A 20,526-nucleotide genomic window follows, 5' to 3' on the forward strand; every position below is an offset into this window, starting at 1 on the left:
CTGACTATTTTGAATAATCTTCAAGAGGTGTTGATAAAAAAAACGATCTAAATGATTTTCAAAAGTTTCCTAGGGTAAGTTTTTTGTCTCATTGTTGCAGATTTTAGGGGTGAGCTTGTATTACATGAAGCTATGGAGTTTGAATGCACTTTCAAGTGTTATAAATTTCTTCAGTTGTTTAAGAATGATTGATTTAGTGTTTGGATGGACACTACCATTGAGATTAGGAGCGAGTGAGTGAATGTGATTAGGAGCGAATGAATGAGTCAATGAGTTTGATTCCTGATTAGTCATTTCAGGATGGAGGGAGGGGATCAGTCATAAAATACCGGCTCTCAAGTTTCAATACGGGTATTTCAAGGGTTCAATTTTAGCACCAGTGTGTTGCCACAATGAATTTCCATAACCTCCGAAAAAATTGCCCAAAAATCCGGGATTCTCGGCAGAAACCTGTGGCCCCTTTTAGAGCGTGTTCCAACCTTCTTACTCCAGTTTATTTTAGTCCATTTTTCATTGAAAGATATCTGAATCTGGATCAAAGTACCAGTCATTTTCGACAGGTCCATCAATATACTACCGTCTTCATTGTTCTCGAATCTGCCACTAGAATCTGTCAATGAAGGCTTTTCGTTACTCTGAAGTAGTAACGCTAGGTCTTCATTAGTTGCTAGAGTAGGTATGACAAGGAACGAACGTCCGTAGTGATCAAATTTCCATTTTGTGTAATTGTATGAAAGGAATGATGAAAGTTATACCGAAGTAACAATCTTCTCTGCTCATCTACTGCAATAAGAAAAAATACCACTTAAAACTACATGCTATCGTCGCTGGATTTTCATGCCTCACAGTTAATTCTTATTACCGTACAAATTATTGTAGCTATTATCGCTTTTAAATTAAGAAGGTTAGTGTCCCCTTTCCCAATGCCAAATCTCATATGTAAAAAATGGGAAATTCCTTGCTCTATAGGCTGCGGGCGCTATGACATCCCTAGAGGCATAGTAATTGGTTCTTTCAACCATGCTGAACAAAATCTCCCAATTTTGATCGTATGTCCTTGGGGAGATGGGAGTAAAAACAAACATAGAAGGGGATTTGGTTGCCTTTCAATCGCTTGTAACTTATCCAATGGGTACTAGAACTTTCAACTTCCAATTGAATAGAAACCCTGCCGAAGTTTCAATGACAACCTCTCAAATAGGTGAAAATTTAATAAATTGAATAAACAATACATACAGTCAACTCCACTCTTTTCTTAGGCAGCACTACTGCGCCACCAGGACCGTGGAAAATCAATACATAGGTCTGACCAAAATTTCAGTCCCTACGTCCCTGTCTTTCTCATCCAAGATGGTTTAAAGATGCTAATTATGGACCAATAAAAAAAAATCTTAGAAAATGGGCTCTACAAAATTCAACTTTTAACAGAAAATTAGGTCATATTTGGATCCTTTCAGAGTTATCAAAACTTCTTGGAAAAAAAAAACAATTTTTTTTGTTAAAATCACCAGAGAGAACAATTGGAACCATCGGATGAATCATAATTTTTTTCTTATCGAAGCTGGTGGCTTAAACCAAATTTTGGCAAGTGAACCATATAGTTTTTTTTCTAATTTTTTATTGATGGACTGTCACTAACAATTGAACCTAGACTCAGTGTAACGTAAGATAATTAAATCTGGTTGTATGTAGTTCTCACATTCATTGCAGCTTTCATTGCTTGAAAAGGATATATCTATGCCTTAAAAACCCCTTGTAGAAGTTTTGTCCAGCTGGTGTAACTAATCACGCAGAAATTGTTCAGAATAGTTGGTTTTAATTATTTGAAACTGCAATAAATGGCGGCGCAGTCATTATCAATTTTGCTGCCAGATGTTAGATTTTATTGTTCATTATAACCCTAGGCACTAATTAATCATTAATAAAATAAGAAAATAAATGGAGAAATAGTGTCCTTTTTAAGTGATTTTTCCGTTTCAGCTTGTTGCCCGTTCAATGTCTCTGTGAATTTTTGCTGCATGAATGTCAGCAAATTACGTCGGCAGCTGAATCATCATTTTTTCTCGACCAGCACAAAAATTTGATTTTATACCTACGTTCCTTTCTTTTTGGTGAAGATACAGAGGTTCCGGCGATTCAGGTTGGATTTTTATTATTAGCCAGTCAACTTTGGTAGTTCAGCAGGCTTTAGTTTATATTCTGTAAAGTATTCAGGAGAGGAGAGAAAATAAAATTATTTGCAGTTTTCTTTCAAACCAATCGAATTGTTGCTTGACCGAGGAATGTTTGTAGCCTTTTACTTCATAGTGAAGCCAGTTTGTTTTAACAAACTTCTAAAGCACGGCCTCTAAGACTTTCTACTGCAATAATTAGGTACCTAAAACAAGTCTCAAAATTACTGGGGGGGTAATGGTGCATCCCCACGAAAAAAAAACTTCCTTAAATTCTCCAAACTTAGGCAATTACTCATAAAATGTTCTAGATCATCCCCATTCTACCCAAAAGGAGGGCAAGGACACTTATCTCATGGGCTACCATCGCACTATGAATCCCAGTGTTTCTAACACAGTGGCACAAAATTTTCATGCACCTGCAATCAATACCTAAGTGCCCTCCAAGGTAGGGTCAGTCTCGAGTAAAACTCCTCTTCATAAACCTCTTTAATCTGCTTGTAAAATCTTAAGTGTACCTGAATTCTAAACACAAGTATGTCAAAGCTTAATCTTCTGGTCCCAAAGGCGTGATCCAACATACCAAGGAAATGATCAGGTTTACACTGGGCACCTTAATCCTCATTCCATGCCCATAAAAAGCCAGTTTATTATCCAACGGTGCTTTAACCTGTTTTGGCCATGTTGCCTTTTTAAACGGATTCAACTTCTCATTGTTAACACATCTCGGCTTTAAAACAAACGTATTCCATGATGCTGGTCATCTGCACGAAATCAGGACCGTGTCAAACAAACTTATGAGTTCCGGTCGTAGGGGGCCAATTAATTTCTTATACCTAGTGGAGGGGATTTCATCAGTACCCGGAGAAGATCCTCTACAGTGACTCCTGATACTTTGCTTCAATTCTTTCCTGATATCTCTGATAGCTTTCTCTGATATTTCTCTGATAGCTGGTAAGAATGCTCTGAGACGGAGAAATTGACTGACCATTGAAATCAATTGATTCTCTATACACTACGGGCTAATAGGTGAAGTCCCTATAACTCTCCAGGTTTTCAAAATATGTGCAGTCATAAATTCTGGGATCACCCTTGAATATTCATGTGATGTACGCAAAGACTTCCAGAATTATTTCATGCTGGTCGATTGTAGGCTTGAAAACAATTTTTTGTTATTTAATTTGATGTGAAACTTTCTTTCTTTTTAGTAAAGCCCTGTGTCGCTTTCTAGCTAATTTTAATGCTAATAGGCACCCATGTCGTTGCTCTGACCTAATAGCATTTTTTACCTTCTTTATATAAACTAAATAACCTTTCTATTTAGTTTAACAACCTTTTTAAGTTAACACTCGTCAGCAAAAGGGCCGATTTTCTACGGTATTGGTTTCAGAACCTGGCCAACTCCTTCATTGAGAAATTGTGCCAGGGAGACAATGATTACGTTGGGGTCCAAAGATGTTTCACGTAAACCCTTTAACTTGTCCGAAATTTCTTCCAAGCAAAATGGATCTTTAAGCGTTTTCGTTTCTTCTTCAGTCCAATCACCAGGTAACCTTCTTGCTACTAAGACTCGAGTCTTGCAGTTGACAGGGGGAAAAAAGTAAAATTAGATGGCCTACTCATTTAGAGAGAAAGTTTTATCGGAAAATAATCTGAACCCAGCGCATAGAGAACCTCAAAATCCAAGACGTAAGAAGCGAACACCACATCTACCAAAGTATAATCAATTACTCTGGGGCTCGTCCCCGAGAAGCAGGTGTGCTCATATCTACCTCTATTCTTGCCAAATCATCCATTACAAATTGCTATGCCATTTTCTTCACCATAATTAATCCCCCTCCCGATGTGTATTGTCTGAGACAGGTTGTCGCTGCTCTTTGGCATCCTGAAGACCTCCAGTAGGATTTCTGCATTCTCATCTGAAAAAAAATAATCAGGATTTACCTCGAATAAATTGAAAGTATACGCGTTAGAACCATCTACTACAACCAGATACTCCTCTGGATACTTTGGTCTCATAGAACATGCTTCTTCGTGTAGCATAATTCACGTATCTTCAGTGGAGTATGAACTATTTTGCGGCGCAAGATATGCAGAACCAACAATCGAAAAGGTATTTTCACACTTAAATCTACCCACACTATATTCTCTGATTGACTGGCAAGTCTTACTGCTGAAGAAAATGATGTCCGGCTAAAAACTCATGATCACATCACCATAATTCCGGTTGTTCTTATGGATTTTTATATTCACTGCAAAACAGGGTTTTGCAAATCGAGAAAGGATTTCTATATTATTTAACAATGTTTTGCCTATCAAAACGGCTTTGCAAGTAATAATCCCATCGTTCCCCATCAGATCCACCTACCATTACATTATATACGTCACTTCATTGACATTTTGAGCACCGATTTTTTGGGGGGAGGGGGGGCAAATTAGCTAGCTATTTCCCCGACTTTGGACCCATTGAAGCACGTACTGGGTACTGAAGAACTGATTTCAGTTTTACTGTCATTTCTCAACAATTTCTGAATTTAGAAAAAAGAGACATTTCATATTTTGGAATCTCGAATTTATCGACTCTCTTTACAACGAAATGAGCTAATATGAAGCGGGTTTAACATTTAATAAAGAATCATCTTTTTTGAAAGGAATGGGGGGGGGATTATGCTCATCCGTTTGAGAAAAATGCCGTGCATTGTCTTTTGAATTATCCTAATCAATTTATGCTTTCAGTTTTAGTTTTCGGACCTCAATGGAGCAGTTTTAGTGGAATGGTTTAGTATTAGAAACGTTGCTCAATAGACCCCATCATGGTTATAGAGTCTAGATTCTCAATAGACATTAAATAAGTCTATATTGTTAGAACCTTTTATGTCGACTGTTTCCCTTGAAATAAGGTGTTCTTTGGGTTGGAGACCATAGCCTAATTCAAATATCAATTCCTTTCCCTAAGCCTAGTCGAATATATACGTTTATAGAATACTAAATGCTTAAACTTGAACAAATTAAACAACATGCTGATCAAGCACTGATGATAGGTAGAGGAGATTCCCCAGGCCCACAATATTAATCCTAAGAACCTCCTTTCCCCCTAAAAAAATTCTGACAATCTCCTCTTCCACCTCCAAGGAGTCTGACCTCTGTGCATCTATGGTGTTACTTTAAAAATCTTTTAGTAGTGAAATGCAGATAATAGAAAAGACAGGGAAGAAGATAGATAGATAGATTCCCCATAACCCTGTGTGAGTGATCTCAATGCTCCATGTAAAATAAAAACGCGGGCTCTTTTCCCAAGGTATTAATAGTAGTATGCACTTATAATGTGACTCTGATAATATTTTAGCTTTAAAATATAGATGGTTGACAAATCGAATTCAAGGATTTTGTGTTTATTTGTACTGTAGGGAAAGAAACAAGTATGTTTTGTCCGAAAAATTTGTTTTTGAGAACGCTTCTGTCAATAGTTAGGAGTCTTCGATGTATAAAAGTAGTTTAGAATATGTAGACAATGTCAGTTTCGTGTTTAGAATAGCAAACTTCAATTTGAACATCAATGTGACTATTATGGAAAAAAATTAATTAAGTGTACTAAAGATTATGCGTAAGCACGTGAAAAGGAGAAATATCTAAAGATTTAAAAAACCCCACCCCCTTAAAAAATGAAACAACGTTATAACAGTAAAAGCAATATCACCTATTTTGGGTTGACGCTCATGGTCTATCTTGTCCTTAGTGTCAGAGAAATGTGAAAGAATACGATTGAATGCCATGAAACCCTCCAAAACAACAAGAGAAAGAAGATAAAACAGTATAAAATTGAGAAAACAAAGATTAAATAAGTGACCAGTAGCGGAAAACGAAGAGAATTATTATTTTGTATCAATTAGTTTTTTCTTAGATAATATTTTCCTGTGTTTATAATAATAAACACGTGCAGTGTAACCGCTTGTTAAATTCAAGCCGAAAAGAAGAAAAAGAAGTCAAATCTACGAGAGATTAATTGTAGTTCTTAATGAAAATGACCAAATTGATACATTTTTATATTCTATGAAGTCCGTGAAATCTTCTGGATTTTCCAGTGGTCAAATTTCTAAAAAAAAATCCAGGCATTTAGTTCTAACCATATTTTGGGAAAATTTCGAAACGTCATATATGCTAGAAATTTAGGTGCGTGTTAATATACACGAGGGTAGGTTTACTTAGCGGAGATAAAGAAATTTATGTTTCCCCACAGACTCTCCTTGTTATAAAGAAATACAAGTCGCACTAGTTGTAGAAAATTCAAATCAGAATTCAAATATTTGGATAATCGTTATGTCAAGATTGTTTTATATGAGTAGTAATCAGTAATTGTTTCACAAAACTACTAGACAAAGTAAATACCAAAGCCTCCCCAGCAGGGATCTATGACCAAGTAAAAGGGCAGAGGACATAAAAGGGTAAATGCTAATAATTTCAGGGATATTTAATGATAAAAAATGCAAAAATGGGATGAAAAGGTTTAAGCGGAAATTCTATATTTCCGGAGTCCTCTTTCTAGAAATAGGTCTCAAAGCGCTGGCTTGGAACAGCAAATAGCTTTTCTAGAATAAAACACCCGGTAGACTACTTACCTAAAACTTGACCAACATATGAATAAGCTTAATTTTAGCCAATAGTATATTTCTCACTTTGTTAGTTCGTCCAACTTGTAATAAACATCGACATCTGTGTTTATTCTAGTTTTCCTTTTTATAAAAAAAAATCAATAACCGGAAGTAATTTCTAAGCTTAAAACTCTTATCCATTTTTGTAGGAGGTTGCCGAATATTTTCTTAGAAGGATTCATTCATCTCATACGATAACTAGGAGAAATGCGTTTAGAGCATTGAAGCTACTATTATTGCCACCTATTGATTTAGAAGTGGAAATGCATGCAAAATCAGATGTCAGTTGTGTTCTCCAGTACCTTCCTAAGATGCCAAGATTTGATGCTATTCGAAGTATTACAATGAGTGCATTTGCTCAAGTCTGTCTCGTTGAAACTGAGGCTAGCTTTATCATCTCCTACCTTGAATTTTTGGTATCTGGAATAAATGATTATGATGATCTTGATAAGTTTGGTGAATTGATTGTTGTAAGTATTTAGTTTCAACGCAAGTGACATTCAAGATAATAGTAATAGTTTGGTATTGTTAACTGAATTCTCGCATTTCATAAACTCCTATGCTTCTAAGCTTCCATGTTAATTTTTGAAATACCAGGTTTACCCCCCCCCCCTCCCCCCACTGTACTTTTTTGGGTCTGTGCCAAAATTTCTTTATTTTTATTTATTTTTTTTTTTATGAGGCCCAGTCTTTAAACTTTATGTCAGTAATTTGACTGTAACTTTTTATGCTGGATTTAGTGTATTTTTCTTTTTTAATTGAAACCATAGTTGAAAGGAAGAGGAATGATTTCTTGCTAACTCAGGAAGTTTTTTTCTAGGGGATCTAAGCTTTTAAAAAGTTAATTTATAATCAAAATTTGGGCCTTAACCTCCTGGATCCAGCCCATTTCTACTCTAACTATAATTTGTAACTAACTTTAGCTAGTTAACTATTGTTAACTACAGTAAAATTGGCTGTAGTTAGTCAACTAACTTTATAATTAACTATACTTTATAAATAACTATGTAACTAAGAAACTATTTTGAATAGCTAACTAACTGAATATAATTTACATCTAACTAACTATAGCCATAGTTCAGCATTTCTGTAACGTTCTTTAAATTTATTCTCTAATATTTTAAAAATAGCTTGAACTGAAGTCTTAACTAAAAAAAAGAGCTTAAATTCGATTAGGTTTATTTTGGACTATAGGCTGTGGCATGCGGTCTCTGAAATTTATAGTTTTTTTCAAGGTTAAGCCCCAGTTTTTACAAGCCTTTCGAGCCTATGAGCTCGGAAATAGGGGAGACTGGGGCGTAGGAATACCTCTTAGAACTTCAATGTTGGCAGTTGGTAATTTTTGAACAGCTTAATTTTCTAGCACAACAACTTTCTGAGTTGGCCAGAAGTCCCTCTTCTTCAATTTTACCAAAGATATTTGTTATAAATAAACATGTAACAGTTTGCAGGATGTATTACAGTCAGGATCGTTATTAGTGGAAATATTTGGGGGGGGGCAAGAGATTTTACTGACTGTTTTGTCAAAAATTAGCATAATGTCCGTTTCGAATACAATACGTAAAATCACTGCAAGAGTCGGTAAAACTGCTACAATTACCAACCGAGATATAGATTCGGTACATGTCATTTCACTATTTTTATGTGGTTTATTCAACCAAATGGAAAATTTGTGGCACCATCTGTAAAATCACGGGAGAAGTCGGTAAAACTACTGTGTTTACCGCCCAAGTTTTCAATACAGTCCAAATTTCTGTAGATGACATGTTCAGTATTTTCGTGGTCTTTATTGAACCAAGCAAAGAATCTTAGCGGCGTTGAAAAAATCGTGGTGTGAAGCCGAGTGACCTAAAACATCGGGGTAGGGGGGTGTCCCCCTCCCTGATCCCCCCTTACGTGACGGCCCTGATTACAGTAAGTATTTCTCATTTTCCTAACATTTATGATGAAAAAATAAATAAAAGGTCAGAAACCAAGAAAGATTAAAACTTTTCCCGCATCCACAAATATTTCTCAAATCTATTTATGCCTCATTATACGTTATTGTTTAACAAGTACTAATCTAGTTTTTTTGGTAAATATGATCGCTATTTAGTTGAAATTTATTCCTGACTTTAATATTTTTTGTAAATATAACGATTTTGATTGTGAGTATTTTGCTATGTCGCATTTTTTGTGGTTTCATTATATTTCTATATTATATATCTCGTGTGTTTTATTCTTTGCTTCTCTTTTAGGATTTGTCTCAGCTTTTGGTTGAACGGGGAACAATGTTAAATGCCGTTATACTGAAGCATAAACATGGACTTCGAGCAATTGACTTTTTAACCACTTTGTTTCTCAAGTACACACATCGTATTGCAAATCCTCCGAGGCCTTTGTATGCTTGGGGTCCAGACACTGATTTGATATTTGTTCGTTTTCCTAATGGCCAAGCCACAACGGTTAGCATCCTAGTGGTACATGCAGTGGCAATACTTCTGGCGTTTGGCCCTGGTGCTACGCACCACCTTTTTGGACAGCTATTAGACTTTTGGTTCCCGGAGAGTGGGGAACTTCCACAGGTTTACTATTAGTTTTTTTTTTGGGGGGGGGGGGGATTAAGATATGCAATCAAGGGCTTTTATCCGTGTTATTTAGTTACAATTTTCAAGAAGGAAATGAAAGTTGGTTATACCCGTGTAATAGTTTTAAATTTCTTGGTATATCTCCCTCTCTCATCTCTTTCGATCTCGAACGAAAGTTGGTTATACATGTGTAATAGTTTTAAATTTCTTGGTATATCTCCCACTCTTATCTCTTTCGATCTTTCCCCGCTTCTAACTTACACTGTGCTTCTTTAAATAAATATTTAAGGATTACTTCTTAGGGATTCGTCGATTTACTCCCGGCTAAGCATTCTATTAAATCAAGTGACACGTACATATAATTTTTGCGGGGAGGGGGGACCTAATGATTTCTAGTATTTCACCCATGATTAAACCTAATTAATATGGGGTTTGCCAGGTTTTGTTGCTGTTTGGATGAATTTCCCTCCCACCGACCCTGCTTACATTCCTGTCATCGGTCTTAGACGTGAATGAAATGCCAGTTATGGAATACTTGTTCAATTAGGCTTCGATTACAATAGATTCACAAAACTTTAGCCAAAATGACCGATTGTTGTAAGACAAGAAAAGCCTACTAATAAATGTTCGTTTTATTTATGACAAATAGAAAAAAAAATACTTTAAGAAAATGTACAATTATGCTGTACTTTTACTGATTTGATTTTTAATTTTGTAAATTAAATTGACTTGTTTCTACTGGGCAAATTACCATGTCTTAGCTCAGTACCGTATTGCAGGCTGATTTCTTGTTATTCCCTTTTCCTTACCATTATTACGTCATTAATCAAAGTCTAAACTGACCATTATTACGTCATTAATCTAAACTGACAGCAATCTAGTCCAGTACCGGCGTGCAGATATATTCCTATTTGTCAGATACAAGTCAGATACAAATTTTACACCCTAAAGCTAAAAAGTGTTTTTAAAAGTATTACATAAGGATCTTTTTTGACATGATATACCGTCTAAGTGTAAAATTTTATAATAAAAAGTTTAGAGTTATGGAAAATGGTAAGGATATGGACGGAATCTTTTAATCTACCCTTTCCTCAATTTGGCGCGTTTCTTTCCACCGAGCCCCTTTCATCTCCACCAAAAAATCTTTATAGGGGAATAGTGTGGTTTGTTTTGAGTTTTATGTGTTTCATTTGTTCTTGGCACAGTTTCACCACGCTTGGCCCTCTTATAATGCGCCACCTGTTGTACATGATTTTTGAAAGCCCACCACCCCTCAAAGGACTCCAATTAGGGTCATTTTGGCCATGTTCTGTTCAACATGATGAAAGGTGCAATACTCGCATTATTTCTACCTGAAGGCTTTAATTTTTTTACAGCGATTTACAGAGATTTGATAAAAAAAATTGTTCAAAGTGGAAAAGCGAAGGCTGGTGTAGTTAAAACTTTTTTTTAGTAACAAATAAGTTTCTTTTCTATCTCTGTTGCTCTAGTAATAATCATTCAGGAGATAATTTCTTTGAAATGCAAGTTTTTATGTTTTAGTGTTTAAAACCGATGAAAACAGTATTAAATATTCTTTATTTCGTGCTCTAATTTCGCTGATTGTTTTTCTTAATATTTTGTTATATTAAATACTATTTATTTCTTGCTCTAATTCCGCTGATAATGTTTTTCCTAACATCTTATTATGTAAAAAATACGGATTTTAATTGTAGTTCCTCCAGAACTGCCTTCTAAAGAAATGGACAATTTTGCTTTAGGCTACGACTTGCAAACAAGAATATATTACAGCTGTTATAAATAAAAAAAAGAACGAACAGAAGTAAAGTTGAACCATAGCAGGTAAAGAAAGAAAAAATCTAACTTAAATCATTCCAGATTAAACAATAGAAGATGAATCCTTATTTTCCATTATCTTTTAGGGATTCGTGATGAACTCAACTGAAGAAGCAGTTTTATTTCCCGATTGGCTGAAGCTTAGAATGATACGCAGTTCCAACCAAAGGCTAGCAGACGCTGCCCTCCGTGACCTTCAGCCTTGTCAGTTAATTTTATTCATTCAGTCATTTGGAATACCCGTGGCTTCCATGACGAAAATGTTGAATACTCTCGATAGAATAGTATCTGCTGATCCTTTTGCATTTGTAGAAGTGGACATGGATCAAGCTTATATTCGTCAGCTTCTTTTTGTACAATGGCAGAGAGGGGCTAAAGGTGGAGCCAAATTTGCTGATATTCTTCAGCGTAGAGATACTGCTATACCTAGTAAGTATTTTAGGACTGATACATATGTGTAAATGAATGTTATAAATATTCATATGTGAATAATAGATGTGTATAGCTGTAAATAACCGGTTTTTGATAAGAGTCCATAGGTTCATGTAGAGCCTATGTATAGAGGAATAGCTAATAGCTTCAGAATCTGGGGACAATGTCGGTTTTACGAGAAGCAAAATCTTTTGCAATTTGTGCTTTATCGAACGCCGCGCTATTCTAATAATTATACAATACCCCCTTTCAAACTTCGATTTGATAGAGTATCCTTTATGACTTTCATGGTTAAAAGATTCAACTTTCCAAAAAGCAAAAGAATTCTGCCAAGAAGCTATGGATATTGAACACTACCCTCCTCTTCCACCTTGTTTTTATTACTAGCTTAATTTTTTCTGGATCATTTTTTTTTTTCGTTGTTGTTTTATCTCGCCTTTTATGCTAATTTCAACTTTGTAGGCGGGTATGTCCCATTTGGAAAATCCGGAAATTCACTTTCACACATGCATGCGGTCTACAGAGTGCTTGCAGGTGTTTGGTATCTTTACTATGCTCACGATAGAATCGGTCTATTTTAGTTCATATGCAAAAGCAATATCTGCTTATGCAGTTCTAAAACAATATCAGTTATCATAATAACTAGTGTTTACAATAGCTTTGCTTCCAAGCTGTATTTTGTTCAGTTAGTATAAATTCCTCTGTTGTGTTCTGCTATCCTTAATAGATTTTAGAAACCGAAATTCATGTTTAACTCAGAAGTTGCTAAGAAATTCTAGCGTAAAAAATATCATTGGTTTTCAGAAACTGTGTGATCTAGAAAAGTGTTTTGAAAAAAGGTGATAAAAATAGTACAAATATACACCAGATGGTAACTAATTATCTTTTATTTACTATCTTTATATTTAAATTTCTAACGGTGATGTCGTGTTTTAATACAAATTTAAAGTGGATCATTTATTTGTTTCCCTCAAATTCGAGGAATATAAATAAATGATATAAAGTGAATGAAAAATATATTTTCTTTTAAAATGAAATTGCAAAAGAAAAACGAAAGACTTCAAGAAACGAAGCAAAGCATTGATTTAAGATAGGCTTAAATACGTAAGAAAAAAACAACAAAACATCAAACATTTAAATTATTTAAGTTTGAGCACTCTTTTTAGGTGAAGTGACTCTTCAACGCCAGGAATTTACTAAACTTCCACAACTCGTCATCCTTGAACCTGTGGAAAACGATGTTGTCGACCAAGTTGGAAATATTTCTAAATTGTTACTGCAAATTCTAGACTTTGGATCCGTTATTCGATACGGAGCTAAAGAAAAAGATGAAGCTCATAGACTGATTCTTAAGGTATTTTCTCTTACTTAGCTCTTCTCTTGTTTTAGCATTAGAAACCAAACGCTGGACTTCGATAAAATAGAAACAGATGGTTGTTATATCTTTAAATATTAGCATAATGGAGATAAAAAAAAAACATAAGTGTAGTGAAAAAATTATCAGTTTCCAGAAGCAACAGGATAACTGTGATTATTTTCTAGAAGCTAAATTAAATTCCCAGCTAATTTCCAAAAATAAAACCAATAAAAAAGGTGCATTAATTTTTTGTAATGTTTGCTATTCCCTGATTTCTAGATTTAAGAAAGAGTAAGATTTTTATTTACCGTCTTATAATGCAACACATTATATTGTATCTCTGATTCTCTGATTGACAGCCAAAGACCATTCCAAGCATTTTTTTTTTCATGGCTGTAACATTGAAAATAGAAAAAAATACTGCTAAATAAAAATCGCAAATTTTTTAGGTTTCCAGGATTTAAAGCTACTGGATTTTAAGTTTATTTTTGTAATTTCTGGATGTTTTAAGCTTTAATTACCACAAGACTTTATTTGTAATCGTCTGAAGTTTTAAGATGGTTCTTTACTTTTCTTTAAAAAACTTCTTTTTGACATTTTTTTTATTATTCAAAAAACAAACAAATTATGCATTTGCAAGCTCATACTGAGAAAATGTTAACTAAACATCTTTTATTGCTATGAAAATAACATGTTCCTCCTCATAATAGAGATATTATTCACGCTGTCTAGTTAGCTAAAGTGTGGCTCCTAGCCTTTCTCGCAGTTGTGATAGTGCGTTAATTGTCGTTTTCGCTGATCACCTTACAGTTTTCAATATCTAAAAAATGACAGTTCTTCCTGGGCATGACCTATACTCTATGCTTGTATTAATACGAATTACGTTGAGGTTTGTTAAAATATCTTAAAGCGCAAATGAAAACTCCGTAAGGCCGTCTTTTTTCCTTGAAACGCCCTGATAATGGACGCGTCTTGTGGGGCAAGATTCAAAAGTATTCTTAAAATCCTCGGCATATGGTTTGACAGTCTCAGCTCTAGGTGATAACCCAGTTGAAATCCTGTATGTATCTTGGTTGCAACAGGAAGCCTTGTTACCTATATTTATTTTTTCTCAGCTCAAGACATCTGGCATATCTATTGATAACTTATGGGTTGTCTGTTCTGGCAAGGTTTAACTAAGCCTTGAATATACTTACTTTGTGTGGCAGGCTGATTTAACCATAAATCAGTACAATGAGCTTATAACCATTCAAAAGAGAGCTATGAAAATAATCCTAGAACTTCACGGTTGTATTCACTATGGTTCTTTATAGTTCTGAAGAAGGAATTATTTAATTGAATTTGATTACTTTATCAACCGAGTATGAATTATGAATTGAAATTTTAGAGTCAAAATTTATTTGAAGACCCCCTCCCCTTGAAGAGAAACAAAGAAGGCTATTTATGAGACTAGATGGAATAAATGCAGCACTCTTAGCGTCTAAGCTTATTAAATATTGATCTGAATAAAAAATGAAAATTTACATCTACTGATTATTTCCGTATTTCACAAGGCAGTTCAAGGTTTTATTTCCTGTAAAAATATTTATTGTATGTCTTGCTTTGTTACAGACAATTATTTGACATACCCTCATTTGGGATAATTGTTTAATAATTGTGTTTTATTCTTTTTGGGGTATATCTTTCATAGCTATCAAGTATTGGAATAAAGTAAATGAAATCCTGCTAGTTACATAATTAAAAAGTTACCATTTTTAGCTAAGACCATTTAACAGGTTTCTTATTAAACAGAAACTCATAGAAAAGATTTCAAAAAGTTTGGTTTAAATGATAAACGGTTTTAGCCCCAGATAAAGCATAAAAGATAATAATATTGGACGTTTAAAGATGTTTTCAGTGCTTTTACTGTAGTGTAATACCTACTGTGAAATAAATTAAATTGATCTTGGATAATCCCTTCCAGTCTATGTTCAAATCCCTCTACCCCAAGTAAGCTATAGTCTAAGGTCTCTAATCTGAAAAGACTTTATGCTCGAAGGAATATAACACGACAGAAAGGCGATGTCGCGGAATTTGGCGTTCTGACTTTATACTGGACATTGTACTTGACGTTTGGGTTGCTTGAACGTTTGTCTTTCTTGAAGGTTTGGGCTTTACAATTTAATATACTTTTCCAGAAAATAGTTTGCTGAATTCAAAATAATTATCAAACAGTTTAAAAAGATATGGGACAATAGAGGAGATATTTCTCAAATATGTCAATTGTTGCCTTGTTACAAACAGCAGTTTTGCTAAACTGATTCAGAAAGATGTGAAAACTCTGCTTGCAATCTTCAAGAATGTAAAAAAATTCAGAATGTAAAATATTATATCTAGAACTGTCTTCACAAATGCATTTTGTTGGTAAAATCGGATTTTGCTTTACTGGGTGAAGGTGGGAAGCATTAGACTACTAGCATAGGCCCTATAAAGTCAAGATTGCTTCACTGGGGAAAGTTTAAAAAAACTCTTAAGGCTATTTCTTCCCTTTCAGATTGACAGTAAATTATTTCATCGATATTTTAATATATATGTTCTCTGTATATCAGTTATACTGCGATCAGGTTAAATTTGAAATACTTTTGTTTTCATAATTTTTGCAAATTTATGTTGTATATACTCAGTATATGGCACACCTGAAATCGAACTGCAATGTTCACTTACTGTACTTGCATCTCCTACCGGCTTCTGCTCGGCGTAAAAAGTGATCCCGCCCTCTTCTGTTCGTTTGGCCCTTGGCTAGTGCTCATGCTCTGCCATTTGCCGTCGTCAGGATCTTGGACAGGCTACTCGTCAGTAGTTTGGGCTTTGTCAAGTCTGATTTTGAATATTTCTAAATCAAACGGTTACCTTGGGTTTTCTTTCTAATGTGGAGGTAAAACGGTATTTTTAAGCCACAAAGCGACTCTTTATAGCAAATAATTATTGTGATTTTTACTTAATTTTCAATTAGCTCAGCCATTCTTTGCTATTTTTATGAATTTGCCCCTTTCCTTCAAAGAAAAACTTAATTTGTAAGTGCTTGCAAGAGGACAATAAAATCACAATAACAAAATAAATCTAATAAATAAACAATAATAAAGGTGTATTCCTTTGTCCTTACGACAAAAAAGAAGCTTGTTATTTGATTCTTATATAGAAAAATATTCATTTCTTTTTTAAAGGATTTGTTTGATGAAGGCAGAAGTTCAGAAGGCTATTATCCTGTTGCTGAAGCAGTAACAAGTTTTTTGCATCAGTCCATGTGCAGTCCTACCGGTGAGAGATTCCTGTTGGCTGTTAGTCATCAGCCTCTGTATTTCAGCTCAATTCTCCGGGCACTTATGGATTCTGTGGTACTCTCCTTCTATTCTCTTTTTTTATACAAAAATTTAATGTTAGGAAAAATGTTTTGAAGCTAATCGACTTCTATTCCTGAGCCTTAATTGGTTTTACTTTGAATTTTAAATGTGCTTAAATTTTTCTGAAAACATTCATCAGAAAGAGTTTTAATCAAAACCTATTTCTTTTTTGTTGTAGATTCCAAATACGTATTGTATTATAAGGGGCAAAAACCTAACAATTAAGGCTGGTCGCTATTTGTAATTTTTAATTTACTACCAGGTTTGTGTAAGTATATCCAACTGAATTTATGCAAAAATATCCCTCCCTCTAAAGCTAAAAGTACTTTACAAGTTCTCTCTCGGATATTCAGCTTTTTTAACATTTACTGTTGTCAAGATGAAATGCTTTATTTGACTTTTACTCGTGAAATAACTTTTGCTCCATTCTTGCTAATTGTGTGTCTAAAACTGAATTCCAAATAAGCCATTCAAAAAAGAGAAGGAAATTAGACTGAGAAGGTCTAACACTACTTGCATGTAAGTTGTTTCATGAATAGTGTTCCTCAACCTTGTGGTCCATGGGCCGACACGTCCGTATTTAATGGTGTTGCGAGAGCAACACTTTGGTTTTGTCGTGTTTTTTTTTCTTTTATTTTCTAACACCTCAATTTCAGCTTTTTCCTAGAATGTGGTAACGGTCTAACCTCTGCGGTTTTTACGGAAAGTGTGGACCTTAGGCTGGATTGATGAATATGACTTTGCATTTTGGAAAGCTTCGTAGAACTATTTCCTGGGGCCAAAAAGGATGGTTTTTGCTTGTCCTTGAGCCAGAGCCTATAGTGTGTGAAGTGAAGTGGAGTTTTATAGCCTGTGTCAGAAAGAACTATCTGAGTTATGAGTCAAGCTTTCATTTCATCAAACCATGTTTCTGCTTTCGAGTGGAAAGCTCCGTTCTAGCAGGCAAGCAGGCAGGCACCGGTTTAAAATTGAAGATGGACTAAAATCTATAAGTGTTAAATATATGCGGCAGTTACCCAGCCCCATAGCCAATATATCTTCTTTGAGTGATAAATAGAAAAATTTACAGAAACAAAAAGGGGAAACCGAAAATGCTGCCATTTATTGTTTCTACCCATTTCTGTTCGTGGTTTCAGCTAAGTTTATCATTTGGTTTTTTGCACTTGGGATTGCGGTAGAGAAATGGTATCAGATGAGCCTCTTAAATTTAAAAGTTCTCTCATTGCTAAAGAAATTAGAGTTTATCCTTTGCTCCTTTCTAGATGATGACATTAGAAACTTGGCCTACGGCAAAAAAGTCAACATTTGAACTAAGACAGATAGATTTTTTCTTTTGACGGTAGTAGATAGCTCTTGAGGAGTTGATTAAAGTATATGTCATCCTTTTTTGTAGAAAAATTCCTTCAGAAGATATACCAGTTTGAAAGTTTAACGGGGTTGACAACTTTAGTAGTAAGGTACACACTGAAACCAACAATAGGCCGATACCATTTATGAGACATATAGGGGAGTTTTAAGCAACAGTCGGCTGTTAATTTATAATTATCTTCGGCAATGAGAGGTTCGCAACGTTTGCTCGTTGGAGTACCTATTATTTGTTTCCGGTGTATTTGATGGTGAGACCAATTTGGTTCCAGTGATAAGACATGTAGATGTATTGTAAGTAATAACCGCCTGTTAGGCTACAATCATCATCAATGATGAGGGTCTTGCAACTTTTCCTAGTTGCAATGAGGGGTTTGCAACTTTTGCGAGTTGTTGTACCTAGTATTTATTTTAAGATCCTTACAGATTAACAACTTGAGCGTCTAATCGAAGCGAGGAAACAAAACCAAAGTGTTGCTCTCGCAACACTGTACTTGGCGAAGCCGAACAAAGGTTGCTGCAACACCTCACGTTGCCCATGCAACGTAGATCTAGTTTATCGTCACTCTGAGGGATTTCACCCTACTAATATTAGGCTAGACTGCGTCTCTTAAATAAATAAGCTCAGTGACTTAAAGCGGTAATTTTTCGGATTTGCAAGAAGCATGTTTACCAACGCAAGTCGTCGTTAGCTGCCTAGTCAAATAAAGGGCGTTGGCCCCATTCTAAGAACAGGCTCATGGTTAACAAATATAGGTATTATTAATATTCAATTATTGCCCGTCAGAAAATGGCTAAATAAACGCTGTAATCACTAAAGATAAAAAAAAGACACAAACACACATTGAAAATTCAAATACATGACACGAACTTTTATATTTCATTAATACGAACAAACTGTTACGAACAAATTGACGAGGATGAGTGATGAAAATTCATTCGAAAACAGGATAAAGATTTATTAATACTAATATTTGGGTGTGCAAGGTTATACATCTGGATAATATTAGGATCTCTTGTCCAAGGAGGTAAATGTAAAAGATACTTGGCAAAGCTGAAGAAGATGGGTCGTAGGTGCTTTTTGTGTGTAACTGTAAAACATTTCCAGATAGAGCAATCTAAAGCAGATTTGGAAGGGCTATAGCTCTTGTAGTGGGATACTAGAAGGTGACGGTTGAAGCGCAGTTTGCTTTTCACTATTCCAGCGTAAGAAATACTAATTTTACGCTCAACGTTAGATACAGCAAAAGGAAGGTGATGTGGGTGTAGGTTTTTAGGCTTTGTACAAAATTTTGCTCATTATGTGGGTTTTTTATTTTATTTTATAATAAATAAAATGTCTTCTTTTAAAGGAAATATCATGAAGATAAATTCTTACTGTATTGCATTCAGACAAATTTTATTTGTGACTCTTTCACTGTTGCTTTCAGTTGGACTAAATCCCAACCCAAGTTGCTTGAAATTATTCAAACTCTAGATGATATATATATATATATATATATATATATATATATATATATATATATATATATATATATATATATATATATATATATATATATATACTCTCTCATATATGTGTACTATCGAATCTACTGGTTGATATTGATAAAATAACAATCTTATTGTCCTAGAAGCAGTGTATGCTGAGCTTGGATTCTGGTATTCGGGGCCACATTTGGTCAAAGTCCATGAACGCGATTTAATGTCGCATATTTTGTAGCCTATTCATAGTATGTGTAGCTTAGGATTTTTATCTTCTTCCTATCTCTGTCAATCTCTCATTTGTAAGAAAAGACCCGTGTTAAGGTGGCAAAACTTCATCATTACTATTTCACTCAGCAACAATTAATAATGCTACCATAACCCTCTAACTCTCAGCCCGAGCTTCACTCTGGAAATTTCTCACGATAATGAATTTGAAAGGCCTACTAATTTTGTTCTATAGTTGTATCAAGTTCCTTCTGTGAATCTCCTCGTGGCAGAGAAATAACTGCTTATTACAAGCCAAACGGCATTTGGAGGAATATTATAGTGTAATATTACATGTGCCTGTCATGAATATCTTATTCAAGAAGTACCATATTCATGACCCCTTCTCACCTGTCGAAAGGAGAATTAGAAAATTCAGAGCTAATGCGATTAAATCTGGTCATTCGTGAAGTAGTGTGATTTTATATTGTTCTATTGAAATACATTTCATGTTCCTCTTTTTCTTCTATACCTTGGCTTTTACTTTGTTTTGTTTTTTTAACCGGTAATTATAGTATTATAGTGGGCATGATATTATAGCTTTTTTATTAGGAAAGTACTTTTCGTGCTCCCTATATACAAGTATTGTTTTCCTGGTGTATCCGCTGCTAATGAATTTTGTTTTTAATCTATAGATTAGTCATAGGAATGCAAAATGCTACCAATTACTCCTAGACGTGTGTGTTTGTATGCTAGTGAATCGCGGAAAACTACAGTCCTTTGTCGTGTCCAGTATTGAGCAGGCATTGAAGAGGTTGCTTCCACTGCTTCCCAATGTCACTCTCCCACCTGGTAAGTGCCTCCTACAGCAATAATAACAACATGCTTACATGAAGCTTGAAGTCTTAATCATGTTATTTTCGCCATAATTTTTTGGTATTCCTTATTTTAAAATTCATTTAATGTTGAACCGTATATTCTAATCCCTTCTTTATTTCTTGTATACTTTTGAGTGTTTTAATTCTCTCTCTCTCTCTCTCTCTTTCTCTCTCTCTCTCTCTCTCTCTCTCTCTCTCT

At 34.8% G+C, this 20,526-nt stretch overlaps 1 protein-coding gene across 1 annotated transcript in view; it reads left to right on the forward strand.

Annotated features, from left to right (window-relative positions):
- Positions 1-20,526, forward strand: part of LOC136032885 (integrator complex subunit 1-like) — a gene marked incomplete in the record, with an annotated part of 111,645 nt that overhangs the window by 53,857 nt on the left and 37,262 nt on the right. The window contains 7 exon segments of the mRNA XM_065713316.1: positions 1,981-2,140; positions 6,970-7,290; positions 9,058-9,384; positions 11,310-11,652; positions 12,822-13,009; positions 16,216-16,386; positions 20,145-20,301. Coding sequence (XP_065569388.1) covers positions 1,981-2,140; positions 6,970-7,290; positions 9,058-9,384; positions 11,310-11,652; positions 12,822-13,009; positions 16,216-16,386; positions 20,145-20,301 — 1,667 coding nt within the window.

Source organism: Artemia franciscana, chromosome 11 (genome assembly GCF_032884065.1).
Source record: "Artemia franciscana chromosome 11, ASM3288406v1, whole genome shotgun sequence".
Lineage (NCBI taxonomy): Eukaryota > Metazoa > Arthropoda > Branchiopoda > Anostraca > Artemiidae > Artemia > Artemia franciscana.